Consider the following 15,424-nt stretch of genomic DNA (forward strand, 5'->3'; position numbering starts at 1 on the left):
CCTATGAGTATCTTGGCTGAATTACCAAATCTATGAGAGAGCTCATCTAGTGGGCTGAAAAGGAGGAAGATCTTTTTTCTTTCTTTCTTTGAACTCTCCCAGGGAATCTCAGTAGAATGGGTCTTCTCAGCCACCCAAGCCACTCAGTTCAGCCCTGTAAATGAGAGGAGCCAAGTTGCTCTGTATTAAGTTTGCTCAGCACAAACTCAGCCCAAGATTATCCAGATTTGCATAAAGCGTATATAACTTATATGCAGAAAATGTGCTAACATATGTATTGCTGCACATTCATTAATCATTGCTATAGGCAACGACTGTGACCAGGTTCTTGGGGTACTTGCTAAATCTGTTGTTCAGAAGCTAACTGTTAATGGGCAGCTTCAAGTTCCTTGCTGTTCTTCCTTCCTTATACAGGGTGAGTCCTTTAAAAGAGGCCCCATGGATACAGAGTACACATGTTCCACGGGGCCTCTTTTAAAAGACTCACACTGTATTTACACTGAACCCTGGACAACCCTTTTTTAAAATAGAGGACTGACAGACCGTCAAATGGAGGATTGACCTTTGTAAAGTAAGGCACATGGCCATTTCGCTGTATAGGACTGCACTTTAAGAAGGACCATTTCCAGTTTGTATTTTAGGAGAACTATGCACATTACATCAGAGAGGGCCAGTGCTCTTTTTCTAGAAAAAGAGCTGCTGGAATTCACCATGAATGCCTTCCTTGTTCTCTTAGAATGGCAATGGCGCCCACCTGAGAGGTGCCAGAACTGAGTTCCAGTGAGTTCCAGCTGAAAAAAGGCCTGGGGATGGCTCACCTATGTGCCACAGGCCATATCCCCCTGCCAACATTTTAAAGTGGCTCCTCAAACCCCCTCAGATTTGTCTTTCTTAAATCTAGTTTTCTGCTTGCTTCTCGTCCACACATCCCTTGCTAGCTATTTCAGGCATTTTGTCCCCACATCTCTTTCATTTACCTTTAAAAGGCAAAGGGACCCCTGACCATTAGGTCCAGTTGTGGCCGACTCTGGGGTTGCGGCACTCATCTCGCTTTATTGGCCGAGGGAGCTGGCGTACAGCTTCCGGGTCATGGGGCCAGCATGCCTAAGCTGCTTCTGGCGAACCAGAGCAGCGCACGGAAACGCCGTTTACCTTCTCGCCAGAGTGGTACCTATTTATCTACTTGCACTTTGACGTGCTTTCGAACTGCTAGGTTGGCAGGAGCAGGGACCGAGCAATGGGAGCTCACCCCGTCGTGGGGATTTGAACCGCCGACCTTCTGATCAGCAAGTCCTAGGCTCTGTGGTTTAACCCACAGCGCTACCCGTGTCCCTATTACCTTTAGTAGGGGCCTTTTTTTGCCTCAGGGAACTGTCACTGCAAGAAGTTCTAAGACTTTGGGAAATGGGAAATGAGGTTTTCCTCCTGTTTCTTAAGACCTTCTTGCAATAGGGGGGCCATCATAAGAAGGCCTCAGGAAACAGGAATAGAGAGCAGCTGCTTTTAAAGATGAAAGAGCAGCAAACTGGTATTTAAGTTGTGAGTCTTGGTGTATAGTAGTGTCTCTTAGTTGCCATTGCAACTGCAATATTTTTATTCCCAAGAAGAGGTACTTGTAAGGTTATCTGCCTCACATACCAAAACAACTTGACTGGCCTTGGTTTCTTTATAGCTTGATTTGGGGAGGGAGCACCATTTACTGTTTCTGTTCAGACAGCAAAATGTCTTAGAGCTTCCATGGATACAGTTCAATATTCTATACTTCAGACATCCAAAGGTGAAAATATAAAAGCCAGCCTCATCTTAACAATGAGGAGTTTGGCTGATTTTTGTTTTAGTTGGTTTATCTGATCCTTGAGGTGAAAGAGTTCCATCCCTTCAATATCCCTGTAAAAGCACCCAAATTATGATTCTGATAACTGAAAGAAGAATTCAGGTCTAACACTTAATTGCAATGACCGTTCCCCACTTAAAACGGGGGGCGCCCTTTGCGTGGACACGCGCAGCCCCTGGATCTGGAGCGGCTCCATCAGCATAGGCTTGGCTTTGCCTTCCCTCAGGTGGGATACCTGGAGGTCTCCGCCTACCTCAGTCAGTTGTCCAATCCCACCTGGGGGAAGCGTTGCCAAGGAGACCAGGCCAGGTAGGGGAGGGATTACCTGCCCACACAATAGAGGGAGGATCTTACCTGGGAATCCTCACTTGGCTCCAGAGCTTCTCCCACCCTCAGTTAATGTCTTCTTTTGCAGGTTAACTTTTCTTCACAGGTTTTGCAGGTTAACTTTTCTTCACAGGTATGCGGGCGCTGCTACGTTAAGGTCGCTGTTAAAGGGCCGGAAAGGAATTTCCCTGCATTGGCAGGTTTTGCCTTTCCCGTAGCAAAACGTCACAACTTTGGCGGTATCAGGCCTTGGGCGGAATCCCTTAGTCCATCTTCCTCTTTGTGGCGGCGATACCAGGGTTCCCCGTTAAAGGGGTTTCTGAAGGGAGGCTTTGACCGTACACCGAAAGGTCATCATTGCTCTCCCCTGTGGCGGCGGCGTAATGGGGGCGGCTATCTCTGCTTGAACATATATTCTCCAGAGCCGGCCCATCCCCCCCCCCACACACTGGAAAACCCTGATGCTCCCTAGGTCCCCAGCTGGGGACTGGGGAGGGAGAACGCCCAATGCCTGAGCCAAGGTCTACCCACATAGCACATTGTCTTGAGTTGTTATTCCACAACCGCTCTGGATCTGGGGACTCTGCCTGTCCACGCAAAAAAACCCCACCCAAGCAATCAGTTTAAAACTCATCCATCAGTCCTATTAGAAAAATACAACCATAATAGGAAACGAGGCCCTGCATTTCCCTTCATGTGGTATTATTGTGTTTCTAGATGCATCTTCATGATGTATTATTATGTCCCTCTGTCTTTAATGTTGTTCATTAGGTGGACTCACAGGAATTTAGTATATATTAGCATTACAGAAATCAAAAGAATAAGCTGCTGCTCACAGTAATTAGACAGAAAAGTGAGGGATTTTCTCAGCTTCAAAAGGTGTTTTTTTTAAAAAAAGTATTATTATTATTTATTCAATTTGTATCTTATCTCAAAGGAGCCCAGGGTGGCAAACTCAATGTCATTACAATCAGTTTAAAACATTCTAAAAATATATATGAAAAAAGGCAATTGTGTGAAAATCTGAGTATGGAAGAAGCAACACAAGAACAGGGCCTTTTCAGTGGTGGCTCTCCATTTGTGGAATGCATTCCCTAGGGTGGCTCACCTGGTGCCGTCATTACCTTTAGGCGCCTGTCAAAAAAATTCCTTTATAACCAGTTAGCCTTTGGCCTAACTATCTGTGATCTTTAAAAGTGACTGGGATGTTTTTAATGCATCCTCTCCCCTCGTGTATTTATGATTGAGGGTTGTAAGTCACTTTGGGTTGCCTTGTGCAATATAAAGCAACTCACAAATGTAATAAATGATAATAGCAAATAATTTATTATTTCTGATTTACACAATATGTCAAATGAGGTGGATGGTGGTGGTAGGATTCTGGAGTTTACCACTTCTGACTGTGGGAGGACTGGGGACATATTCCGAATGCTCTCCCCATCTAAAAAATTCATTGCATGTTGTAAAGGATTCCTTCAGAGAGAAGGGACATCTGTTTGACAAGTGCTCTTCAACCTTGGGTCCCCAAGTCATGGTGGACCACAGCTCCAAACATCCCCAGCCAGGGATGACAGCAATTGTGGTCTAACAACATATGGGGACCCACAGTTGAAAAGTATTGTCTAAGCTAGTTGAATATATGCAGGGAGCTTTTTTTGTGGGGAGAACATTCAACAGTATCAAACACGCATACACATTTGACACCCTGAAGTGGTTCAGTTCAGGAAGAGTTTAGGACACTTTTTGTGCTGCTTGCGTGAACTAGCAATGCATATATATTTTTCTTTGCATCTTCCTTCAGTGGCATATTTTGGCATTCAGCAGTGCCCATCACCAGCAAGAGTGCCTGGAGCTATTATGCTTATTGTGATAAAAAGATCCAGCATAAGCAAATGTTTATTCTCATTACTATTCTAAATGGGTAAATCATTTCCTTCCTTCCTTTCTGGCTTCTACACCCCCTTCCTTTTCTTTCTTTCTTTCTTTCTTTCTTTCTTTCTTTCTTTCTTTCTTTCTTTCTTGTATTTAATTTCACCCTTCCTTCTTGTCTCCTTCACTCCATCCTTTGTCCTCTGTAAGCATCTCACAGGAATTTTCAACAGGCAATTCTCACACCTGTGGAATAATAAAAGCATAGCTGTACCACCAGTTTAAAACACAGATCCTATCAGTAGGTTAATGCAGCTGGCATGACAAAAAACAACAACACAACCATACTGCCCTTTTATAGAAGGAAGCAAGCAAGCCTTCTTGGAGACTTTAGCAAATCACTATAAATTTCTTTTCAATTTCTTTCCAGCCTTTTTTTAACCTTTGGAAGACAGTTGCTATGCTTCCAAACTGTTGTGGTGCTCATTCATCTTTCTATTATGTCAACATATATTTATTTACTTATAAGTTCTATATACCAGACCCTCCAAGTGTCCCTATTTTCCAGGGACATCCCTGATTTAGAGAAGCCGTCCTGGTTTCTGATTTGATCCTGGAATGTCCCACTTTTTCTTAGGATGTCCCCATTTTAATTGGCGAAATGTTGGAGGGTATGGAGTTTAGACTAATGTTGACGCTCTGATGGTGACTCCAATGGCAAAGCAATCAGATTTTGAAGCTGCAGAAGGTTATTCAGGAAGAACGAGAAGGTGAAAGAAGCTTGAAATTGTTGTGAAACTTTGGGAAAGAGGACATGTTCAATCTGCAGAGAATATCTAACGGGTTGTCTTCATCTGGAAGAACTGTCTATATTCAGTTCTGGCAGTTATGATTTGTTGTTTTATATATATATATAGGAATGAAAAGGAGAAGGGAATGCAGAAAGAGCTTGAATTCTAGGACAGAACTTTATGTGACAAGAAATGGCGGGTTGCTGCTGAAAATGGCAGCCATGTGCTGTTTTCTCTCTTCCCATCTATGAGGCAGATGACAACTTATGCCATGTCTTGGTATCGTTTTTGCTGAGTATTTTATTTCCCACCACCAATAGTGTGAAGCACATCAGACCACAAAGTAACAAGGAACGAGCTCTGCCTCCAAGCTATTGCTGCCTTAAGCTCCTTTGAGAGGCTGAGCGGGTTGTAAATGTAATAAAATAATTTAGGAGGAGAAAGAGGAGAAGGTTTAACTGTGCTTCAACAACAGCAAAAGCATGGTACTTTTCATTGCCTCACAGGCAACGTTTTCGACAGCCTTGCTTCTTGCAAAACCTATGGAACGGAACAACACACAAAGACGTGGGAAAATGCAGAGCAGTGTGCAACACAGAAAAGAGCTGTAGAAAGAGCAACTTGAGGCTTTGTGGGGACCGTGAAGATGTGTAGTTTGGATCTAGTGTAGATCTTGATCTTTCTGTAAAGGATACCTGTTTGGTGTATTCTGCTTGTATTCTGCTCATGGCCCAGACTTTAAGATTTCCAGCATTATTCTTGTAGGCTGTGAATTGAAGAGATGTGGGTCAAGTAGACATCCGACAGGGGAGGCTTTTCCCATTTCATTTGTCAGCGTGCTGCACATGCAAAGTTTCTGCCTGCCATACATCTGCTAAAGGCATAGCAGCCATATCAGAGAAAAGTTGGCAGCCTGCCCATCACCATGAAATGGGGCAGTTTTCCTTGCCCAAGCCGATCTCATTGTGAAGGAATATTTTGGGATTCTTCATCATTCTTGTAAAACCAGAGAGCCCGAGATCCCTTGAGCAAAGCCACAAGAGTTAAGTGACTGCTTCGTGTTTATAGTGCCAACTGAAGCACTTAGAGTTTATAAATGTTGGTGATACGAAGAGACCTGTCATATGCCAGGATCCAGGGGTCAATCAATTACAGCTGGCAAACATTCAACATCCCAACACTAGGCTCAGTTCACAAACCTGTTAAGCAAGAAATCTTGGGAATGAATTCCCCAATCCTAACCAAACATAGGAATAAGCCCCGTGGATTTTGTTGGGTCTAGGCGTGATGGATTAGCATCACTTCTTAGTAATTTGATAGCAATGCTCAGCAGTGCCGAATAGCTGCAGGCGGCCTTTTCTAAGCCATCACCTTTACTTTATGTATATAAACCTTTACTACAAAAGCAGCAGGGGGAAGGCAATTATGTTGAAGAGATAGTGCCCAAGGACTAGAAGCAACCCACAATTTAAAGCCACAAATGGAAAACAAGAGTCGAAGCACTACCTTTATTTTTCGCAATTTATTTTTCTCCGTAAGAGGAGGGGCTGGCTCAGTTTTAACAACTGTGAGTTGTTATGGCATCCTAAAAAGCCACGGAAGCCATACAAATGATGCTGAATCATGGCTCCAACCTGCCGAAGCAAACATACGTTTGGAGAAATCAGTGCACTTGTAGAGGAATTTAAATTCCTGCACAATAAGCCCTGTAAACTTGATTCATTGGACTGTTCTGATTTTGTTATCTTCCATTAAGGAGTCAATATGAAGGACTCCGCATTCAGAATAGCTGCTTATACTGTGACACAAACTGCATGCAATAATCCTGAATTTTAGCATCAACTGTTGTGAGGAGACGGAGTCAGGAGTAGGTTAGCAATAAAACACCTGGTGCCAGTGAAGTTAACTCTATATTCAAAGAAACCAAAACAGTGCAGGCCTAATGATCACAGCAACTCTTCCCAGTAGGTCTTGCTCCAGCGAGGGAGGTATGAGGAGGACTGATGGTCCTGCCTTCCCACTGGTTCCTTCCCCAGAAACTTAACATTCCTTCATTTTGTCTTTCTTTTCATTTCCATCTTCATTTCTCTCTGTGTTCTGGGAGACCAGGAGGAAGGGGAGCTGGTTACAGCAGGAAGGGGAGACTCCCTGGCTTCTTCACCAGCCTGTCTCATCTCTGCCTCTTGGTCTGCCTCTGAGTCTGGACTGCTCTCTGCCCCAGTCTCTCCTGCTCACTAAACCCTGTTGCCTCTTCTGCTCCCGACACCTTCCTCCTCCTCCCAGTCTGCTTCCTCTTCTCCCTCTGACCACTTATCATTGTCCCACCACCAATCCCCTGGCTCTGAGCCTTCTTCCCCTGGGGGGTTCCTTTGGGGGGTTTCCCAGTTGGCGCCTCCCACCACTCTCTGCATCCAGCCAGTCCATGACAACTGTGTAGCCTAGACTGGAACAGCCTTCTTCCAAAACTGAAATGGATGCTAATTAGATTAATCTGTGGCTGATCAAGAGAAAATCATGGGATGGTGGATTGTGTCCTAAACCAGAGATAGATGGCTTCCATCTTGCATAAGTTTTTTAAGTTTAACTAGAACCCCTAGTTATGGTATAAAATTGAGCAAAAAAGTCATGCAGTTGTCTAATTTGGTCACAAGTTTTCTAATTTGGTCCTGGGAGAGAGGAACTTCCTGGGAAGCAGTAGGTGGGTGGAGCGTTAGAAGGAACAGCTAGGTTATGGCTGCTGCCCCCACTGCCTCCTGGTCCAGACATCTCAGTTTGCCCAGTGTTAGAACTAGTCCTAATTTCAGATCACTCAGTGTAGGCCTGCCACTTCGTGTGATATGGTTTTCCAAATTATGTAAGTTATTTATTTAACAAGGTTTAGTAAAGGTAAAGGTAAAGGTACCCCTGCCCGAACGGGCCAGTCTTGACAGACTCTGGTTTATATACTGCTTAATAACTAAGTTGTTTACAAAAAAGTAGGTATAAATGCATTAAAAATAGCAATAAAAATAGTACTTAAGAATAGCAGGCACTATAAAATCAAAATGAGATAATATCAACAGATTATTTAAAAACAACTACCATGAATGCTTCTAAATATAAGTAGTGAAATTCCAACTCTACAATTCTATGATCCTATAACATGTTTGGATCGGCTTGCCTCAATAAATCTTTCGGTAGCTTGGCCTCCATCATCTGCCATCTCTCTGTCTTTGCCTCTCTTCTGGAAGAAAGAAAAATCTATACCCTTAGCAGACAGGGGGGAAATACAACCAGGATGTGGAGCAGAGAAAGGGGACTGGGGGTGGGAACCAGGGTCAAATAAGTTTTTCAGGGAAGTAAACCCAGTTTCCACAGTAAATAAGGAGGGAAAGCTGGGAGGTGTCTTGGTGTCTCTGTGTTTATAGATGTATGTGTAAAAACCTTTCTCTTGCTTTCCACTGAGCCGTGACCTGGTTTCTCCAGGAGCTGCCTGCTATTTTCGGTTTGTTCTAAGCTAGACCCTGAGACAATACCTCGCATGCCAAGTAGAGCTGGCACTTGTGATCAGAACGCCTCTGCCTGAACCAGAGACTATTCCTCATCACTCCTCCCTTGCTTCTGAGCCCCTGAATATTTTTTTTGAATTTTTATTTTAAGAAACATCCTCCTGTGTATTAGGTGTCTATAAAGTGGCATTGAATATATGCATTGGGAGTAGACCACTGTGGTGCTCCAGGTATGCTGTGGACTACATATCCCATCAGCCTCAGTCAGCATGCCCAATGGTAAAGGATGATGGGAGTAATAGTCCACAACATCCATAGACCATCACTGTGGCTACCTATGGAGTAGGTTATTGCTTTCTTGCAGGGGTGGCTCATCCCATTACGCTGCCTGAGGTGAAATGGGAAAGTGCCACCCTACTCTGCTGCCACCTCCTGCAGAAGCCCCCCTTGCCTGGATTCTGTGGTGGTGGCAGGTTCCCATGAGGTCTCATGAGATTTCAGCAAGATATCCCGAGATCTCACCAGAAATTGGCACCGTTGCCAGCACACGTCTGTGGAGGAAGCAGTGTGGGATGGCATGCCTTCCAACATTCCTCAGCTGAAAATAGGGGCATTCTATCCTACATCAGTATCACTGCTTTAAAGGGTTGGGCACCCCTTTTGCCCATCATTAGCCATGAGAAAGGAATGTGCAATTGTAGCTGTGATTTTAAGGGGGCCGGGATTAAGGTGGACTGGGTGCCTAATGATATCCTGAACATTAAAAGCATCCAGTATGACAAAGGTACTTTTGGATCAATAAGTGACCATTGGTATTGTTAAACAGTTGATGATGACTGAACAACCGAAAATGTTCAGATCAATGTTTGGTCAAGATGAGGAAACGAGCCAGAGGATGAAGAAGATGGATATGAGGTGGAAATGAGGAATACTCAGAAGCTTCAGACCAAATTGAGGAATCATTGGGAAGACTGGATCACGGAATCACTAAATTGAAGGAAGCAGATTGTGATGTGGAAATGGAAACAACCTCCGTACAAGGATTTTGAGGAGGAGGAGGAGGAGGAGATAAAATCACAGAGGCTGCTTTGGAGAACCATCTGGATTCTGATGAAGTTGAGAGGATAAAGACTTTGGGAATGGAGTCCTGGCTTTTCTTTACCTCTAGCAGAGAGAAAGTACTCTGCATACGACTGGAGCACAGCAAATCTTCTCTCCCTATGAGAGAGTTGTGGAGGCTGAAGATCCCCACCTTACAATTGCTGCCTAAATAATCTCCTTCTCTGGGTCTTTCCCAAGCAATCTGAGACTGCACTGACACACCTGTCTCTGCTCCTCACTCTTCATACCTCTTCTGGTCCTGGGAGACCAGGTAGGAGGGGAGCTGGCCACAGCAGTAGAGGGAGACACCCTGGCTTCTTCACCAGCCTGACTCATCTCCATCTCTTGGCCTCCGTCCTCTCCTGCTGCAGCTTCTGATTCTGGACTTCTCTCTGCCAGACACTCCCTTCTCAACAAAACCTGTTACCACTTCAGATTCTGACAGCTCCTCCTCTCAGATTTCTGCCTCTGACCATTTATTGTTGTCTCGCCACCACTCCCCAGGCTCCGAACCTTCATCCCTTGGTGGTCCCCCAGCTGGTGCCTCCCACCATTCCTCTGTGTCCAGTCAGTCCATGACATCAGGTCTCATTATTGTTTAGGAACGTTTACTTTCATGACGTGTATGCGGAAGATTGCCTCCTGGAGCTTCGCCCTCTGTATAAGGTTGCTCAGAAGTAAGTCCCACTTGATCCCAGGTCAGTGTTTGTGTGCAGTAGTACTCTTTGCATATTTACTCAATTTCATTGAGCTCGGCGAGAGCAACTGCTTCACCTCTCCTAAGAAACCTAGCCCTGCACAACCCTGTCCTATGAATAACTTACTCTTGCTTTCCATCTTAAACACGTCTACTTGGAAGTAAGCTCTGCCTCATTCAGTGGAATTAACTGGCATGGAGAAATGGAGTGAAGTCAACAAAGGCTGGCTGCCTTGCTTGGTGAAGGCATTGAAGGAGGCAGCGAGAAACACAGGCATAACTGGGCAACCACCGTTCCTTTCCTGACTGATAGAAGCCCTGCGGGGAGGAAGCTCAATGGGTAGAGCTCTCCGCTCCATTCCAGCATGTGCCTGGCAATGGAAGTTGAAAAGCAAGTCCTTCAGGACGGAGGTGTGAGGGCTCTGTCAGGGTCCTACAGTCTTCTTCCCAAAGCCTAGTAAGCACTAACTAGGCTTCAGGAAGAAGCCCTCCTTCCTCTTTCCCAATGCCTCTACCCTGCCTACCCCCCAACGGCCGGCTCTCTGTGACTAAGAGAGAAGCCATGATGGCTTAAGGGTTTTCATGACTATCCCAGCATTTTGTGGCACTTGGAGGGTATGGGCCACCTTATGGGTTCCTGCTTTCTAAGAAGATATGCTCAGAACAGCAACTTGTGGAGAAACCTAGGAAGCAGGATCTTCTATCCAAATCTCCCTCCATTTCATGGCCTCATCTGCAAGCCACAAAAGTAGGGACAAATTTTTCTCTTTTGATCTGGGGGTAGGATAAAACCCATCAGGCTGGTAGCTGCCATTTTTTATTTCCCCCCTTTTCACTTGTGATCATTGCCCCTGCAGCCTAATATCTACAGTGGTACCTCGGGTTAAGAACTTAATTCGTTCTGGAGGTCCATTCTTATCCTGAAACCATTCTTAACCTGAAGCACCACTTTAGCTAATGGGGCCTCCTGCCACCGCTGCACCACCACCACACAATTTCTGTTCTCATCCTGAAGCAAAGTTCTTAACCCGAGGTACTATTTCTGGTTTTTTTTTTTTTTAAAATGTTCAGGTACAGCTTTTAGATATTACAAAGTTTGATCCAGGGCTGCTCTAAGTGAGTGTAATTATCACATTTTCATAGTCTAAAATCAACTCTGTTTTGGTTGTTAGAGTGAAACATAACACTAGAAAAAAAAGGTGTGCTTTAGTAACTGGCAGGGCTGTGCACTGGCTCTGGATGACTCCTGAATCCTGCAACTCCTCAGGCTAATTTGAGTCAACTGGGGTTTTGCTTGAGCTGGTTGAGGCAGCCCTAGATTTCCCCAGGGTCGGAGCAGGTGCAAGGAGAGTCTGCCTTGGTGCTTTTCTTTCTCTTGCCTCCTCCCGACCCAAATTGAAGACTCTGCAAGGCTTTCAGTTCAGTTCAATTCAAGTAGGATCAGGGTCACTCCTGATGTTTGGGAAGAAACCTTTCTTCTTTCTTTGACTTTGGCTGTGTTTCTGATCATTTCTGGCACCAGGATTTGGGAGGCACTCGCAGATGGCCCCTGAACCTGGAGGAAACAAGGCATGCAAAGTGAGCATTCACTTAGGCTGCATCTGATCTTCTGGGATGCTTTTGTGAGCAATGGGACCACTGTTAGGGCAGTGATTCCTTAACTAATCCTAGGGCCCTAGCAAATGTCCAGCCATGGCACCTTGTGGGGTTGTTTCTGATGCTCTTGTAACACTTCCATTTTTTCTTGTGTCAACAGAGCCCAAGAAAAAGAAAAAAGAAGGCAAGAAACAGGAGAAGACACTGGAATAGTGAAGATGTGCTGGGCTACGCGGGAAAGGGACTTCCTCGAATGTAATCGGTTAACAAGTTTCATTGACACCTAGGCGTTTTATCCAGAAGTTATTTATAGCTTAATTGTACAATAGGAAGAAATAAACGTACCAATTCGCCCTCTTTATTCTTCTTCTTTTTTATTTTTTACTTTAGTGTTTTAAGTGTATAACCTTAACCGCATTTGTAGAAGTCTGCCATAAAAAGGCAGTAATGTCATTTAGTACCTGATTTACTATTGTATATTGGAAAGTATAGATTCACCCCAAATCCCCACCCTCACCCCTTTCCTCCTTTGGAGTCCAATCTTCTTAAGGCCTGACTCTGCATGCTAAGGGCAGGACTTATGACCCACATGGAAATCCCACAGGACGTGTTCTATCGAGGTTCCATGATGTCAGAATGGTCTGTCCGTATGCTGCGCAGACTGGCCGTCTTATGATGTGTAAAACAGACTTTTTACGTTTTATAACAGCAAGAGTGGGTCTCTGTCCCCAGACTGTACCTGCCCTGAAATAACTAACTTGGTTGTAATTTACACCTTTTAATAAAACAACTTAAGGCTCTAGTCCATAATGATTTCTTAATGTGTTTCATGTTTTCCCTCCCATGAATGAACAGGGGACAAGTAGGAAAATATGTTTGCATGGCAGGCTTCACTTTCTGCCAACACGAACTGAATGCTAAAAGAGCTAATAAGGTCATCCCCACCTGAAAATAGTCTGTTTATACCCCACCCATCCGGCTGGGTTGACAGTGGGTCAGTGCTGATGGTGTTCATCTTTGTCCTTAAGCAATATCTGCACCCAAATCCCTATGCCAGTCTTCCTCGACTTGCAGCCCTCCAGATGTTTTGGACTACAAGTCCCTTCATCCCCAGGCAGCATGGTGAATGGTCAAGGCTGATGGGAGATGTAGTTAGCAGCATCTGGAAAACACCTGGTTGGGGAAGGCTTCTCTATGCAAAGCAAGCTCTAGGACTTAAAAGTCATAGACACACTGCCTTTTGGCCAAAAGTCCATCGAGCCTAGTTCACTGTCTCCATTAGTGGTCAGCTAGCTACTCCCCAGGAGCTCACAAACAGGGCATGATGGGGGGCAATTGTCCCTTGTGTGACACGGCATGGCTTCCCTCTTATTGGAAGTAAATCTTGCCACAGCTTCTCTGTGCTATATTGACTTACGTAAACCTGTCAGTTTTCTTCTATTGAAATATTGATGATGGCTGGCATTTCAGAACAAAACAACAGAGTTCCACATAAGCAGACCTACCTTGCATGAAATAAAGTTCAGTGGATCTTTTCCCCCTGCTCTTTGAGAGTGTTTCTGGACGACACTTTCAAAGGAGGTGTCTCTCTTGTTAGATATTGAGTGTTCTGAAGGTGAAGGGAGTACCTTGAAAGTTACCCCAAATATACCCTCAAAGGTTCTGAAGAATGCACAAATATTCACAATCCTTATAGCTCGGTCTATATTTCTTTGAAGCCTTTTTAACCTTACCTTTCAGCCACAAAGGGTTCTCATAGCAGCTAAGGAAGATCAGTGATAAGACAGCTCTTTACCTCGGGTTTACAAACTAAGAGGCACATGGCACAAAAGGAAAAGGGATTGAGAGGGATGAAGAAAAAAAGAAGAAAATTCAGGCACCAGTTCTTACTTATGCTAGTTATTGGAACAGCCAGCTGCTATGGGAAACTGTTCAAGGAGAGGAAGAGACAAAAGTTGCTGTTCTCTCAGCAGAGCTGATTCCGTGGCCCAGCCTCCCTTCTCTCCCTTCTCTCCCTCATCTTGCTCCATGGTCAAGCAATTGCCATCTTGAACCATATGATAGCAGTACTCAGTCCATGTTGCTAGTTGCCAGGACCTGGTAAGTAATGGCACATTGTCTCTGGTAAAGGTAAAAGGACCCCTGACCATTAGGTCCAGCCGTGGCCGACTCTGGGGTTGCAGCGTTCATCTTGCTTTATTGGCCGAGGGAGCCGGCGTACAGCTTCCGGGTCATGCGGCCAGCATGACTAAGCTGCTTCTCACAATCCAGAGCAGTGCACGGAAATGCCGTTTACCTTCCCACTGCAGTGATACCTATTTATCTACTTGCACTTTGACGTGCTTTCGAACTGCTAGGTGGGCAGGAGCAGGGACCGAGCAACGGGAGCTCACCCCGTTGCAGGGATTCAAACTGCTGACCTTCTGATCAGCAAGTCCTAGGCTCTGTGGTTTAACCCACAGCGCCACCCGCATTCTCACAGCACCACCCACTTCCCTATATTGTCTCTGAATATAGAGCTATTGTGGAGAGTTGTTCTGAAGGATATGGCATCTGTGTCATTATTATTTTTCTCACAGAGTGCTAGTAGCCACCCCAAAATGTTGTGAACACCACAAGCATGAGTTTTCCTCCTGCACCCACAGTCTGGTTACAGAAGGCTTTCTTCACTTTCCATAAACATAAGCCAAGGCAGGCCCAGAAGATTTTGCCGCCTGAGGCAAAATGGAAAGTGCCATCTCCTGGTGCCAGTGCTGCCTCCTCTGTCGCTTCCAGCCGCATCCTCATCCCTCGCAGCAATAGCTTGCTTAGTAGTGGCCCTGAGTTTTAAAATGTGCATTTAAAAATTGGTGTTGGTTAGTATTTTTCCTAGGGACGCGGGTGGCGCTGTGGGTTAAAGCCTCAGTGCCTAGGGCTTGCCAATCGAAAGGTCGGCAGTTCGAATCCCCGCGGCGGGGTGCGCTCCCGCTGTTCGGTCCCAGCGCCTGCCTACCTAGCAGTTCGAAAGCACCCCTGGGTGCAAGTAGATAAAATAGGTACCGCTTACCAGCGGGAAGGTAAACGGCGTTCCGTGTGCGGCTCTGGCTTGCCAGAGCAGCGATGTCACGCTGGCCACGTGACCCGGAAGTGTCCCCGGACAGCGCTGGCCCCCGGCCAATAAATGTGAGATGGGCGCACAAACCCCACAGTCTGTCAAGACTGGCCCGTTCGGGCAGGGGTACCTTTACCTTTACCTAGTATTTTTCCAGCTTGCTTCACATTCCGCACTTACAAGTATCATTCCAAGGCAAATTTCCTCGACCTGCTACCTTGGTTGATGTTGCTGGATTGCAACTCCCATCACCATTGAACTATGTCTCTTCTGGCTGGGGCTGATGGGAGTTGTAGTCCATTGGGGGGGAGCATCAGGTGGAGGAGACTTCTTCCCGATACTCATGCCATCAAATATCTTGCCGTTTCCTCCTGCGACGACCCAAAACAAATCGATGCCAATGCATAATTTCAACAGCTTTTAGTGTTTGTTGATGCTCTGCGAGTGCCCCTATGCTACTGGGCTTGCGCTCATGCTTAGACAGCGGAGAAATCTTTTAAGTGGCTGTCAAGGTGTGTTTCTGTTTACAAAAGCAACTCCCAGGGACATTTTGACATTACACAGGGCAAGCAAGCTGAGACTTTCACCACATCAATAAGTCATTGTCCCAAAGGATATTTGTGCCTCACA

General features: G+C 45.4%; 1 protein-coding gene across 1 annotated transcript in view; it reads left to right on the forward strand.

Annotated features, from left to right (window-relative positions):
- PTN (pleiotrophin) overlaps positions 1-12,505 on the forward strand; it is a 91,113-nt gene extending 78,608 nt beyond the window's left edge. Inside the window, exon 5 of the mRNA XM_082240673.1 lies at positions 11,864-12,505. Coding sequence (XP_082096799.1) covers positions 11,864-11,916 — 53 coding nt within the window. The 3' untranslated portion in view covers positions 11,917-12,505. The remainder of the gene's footprint in view (positions 1-11,863) is intronic.
- Positions 12,506-15,424: the final 2,919 nt, after the last annotated feature.

This window comes from Podarcis vaucheri (genome assembly GCF_965113315.1).
Source record: "Podarcis vaucheri genome assembly, chromosome: 10".
Classification (NCBI taxonomy): Eukaryota; Metazoa; Chordata; class Lepidosauria; order Squamata; family Lacertidae; genus Podarcis; species Podarcis vaucheri.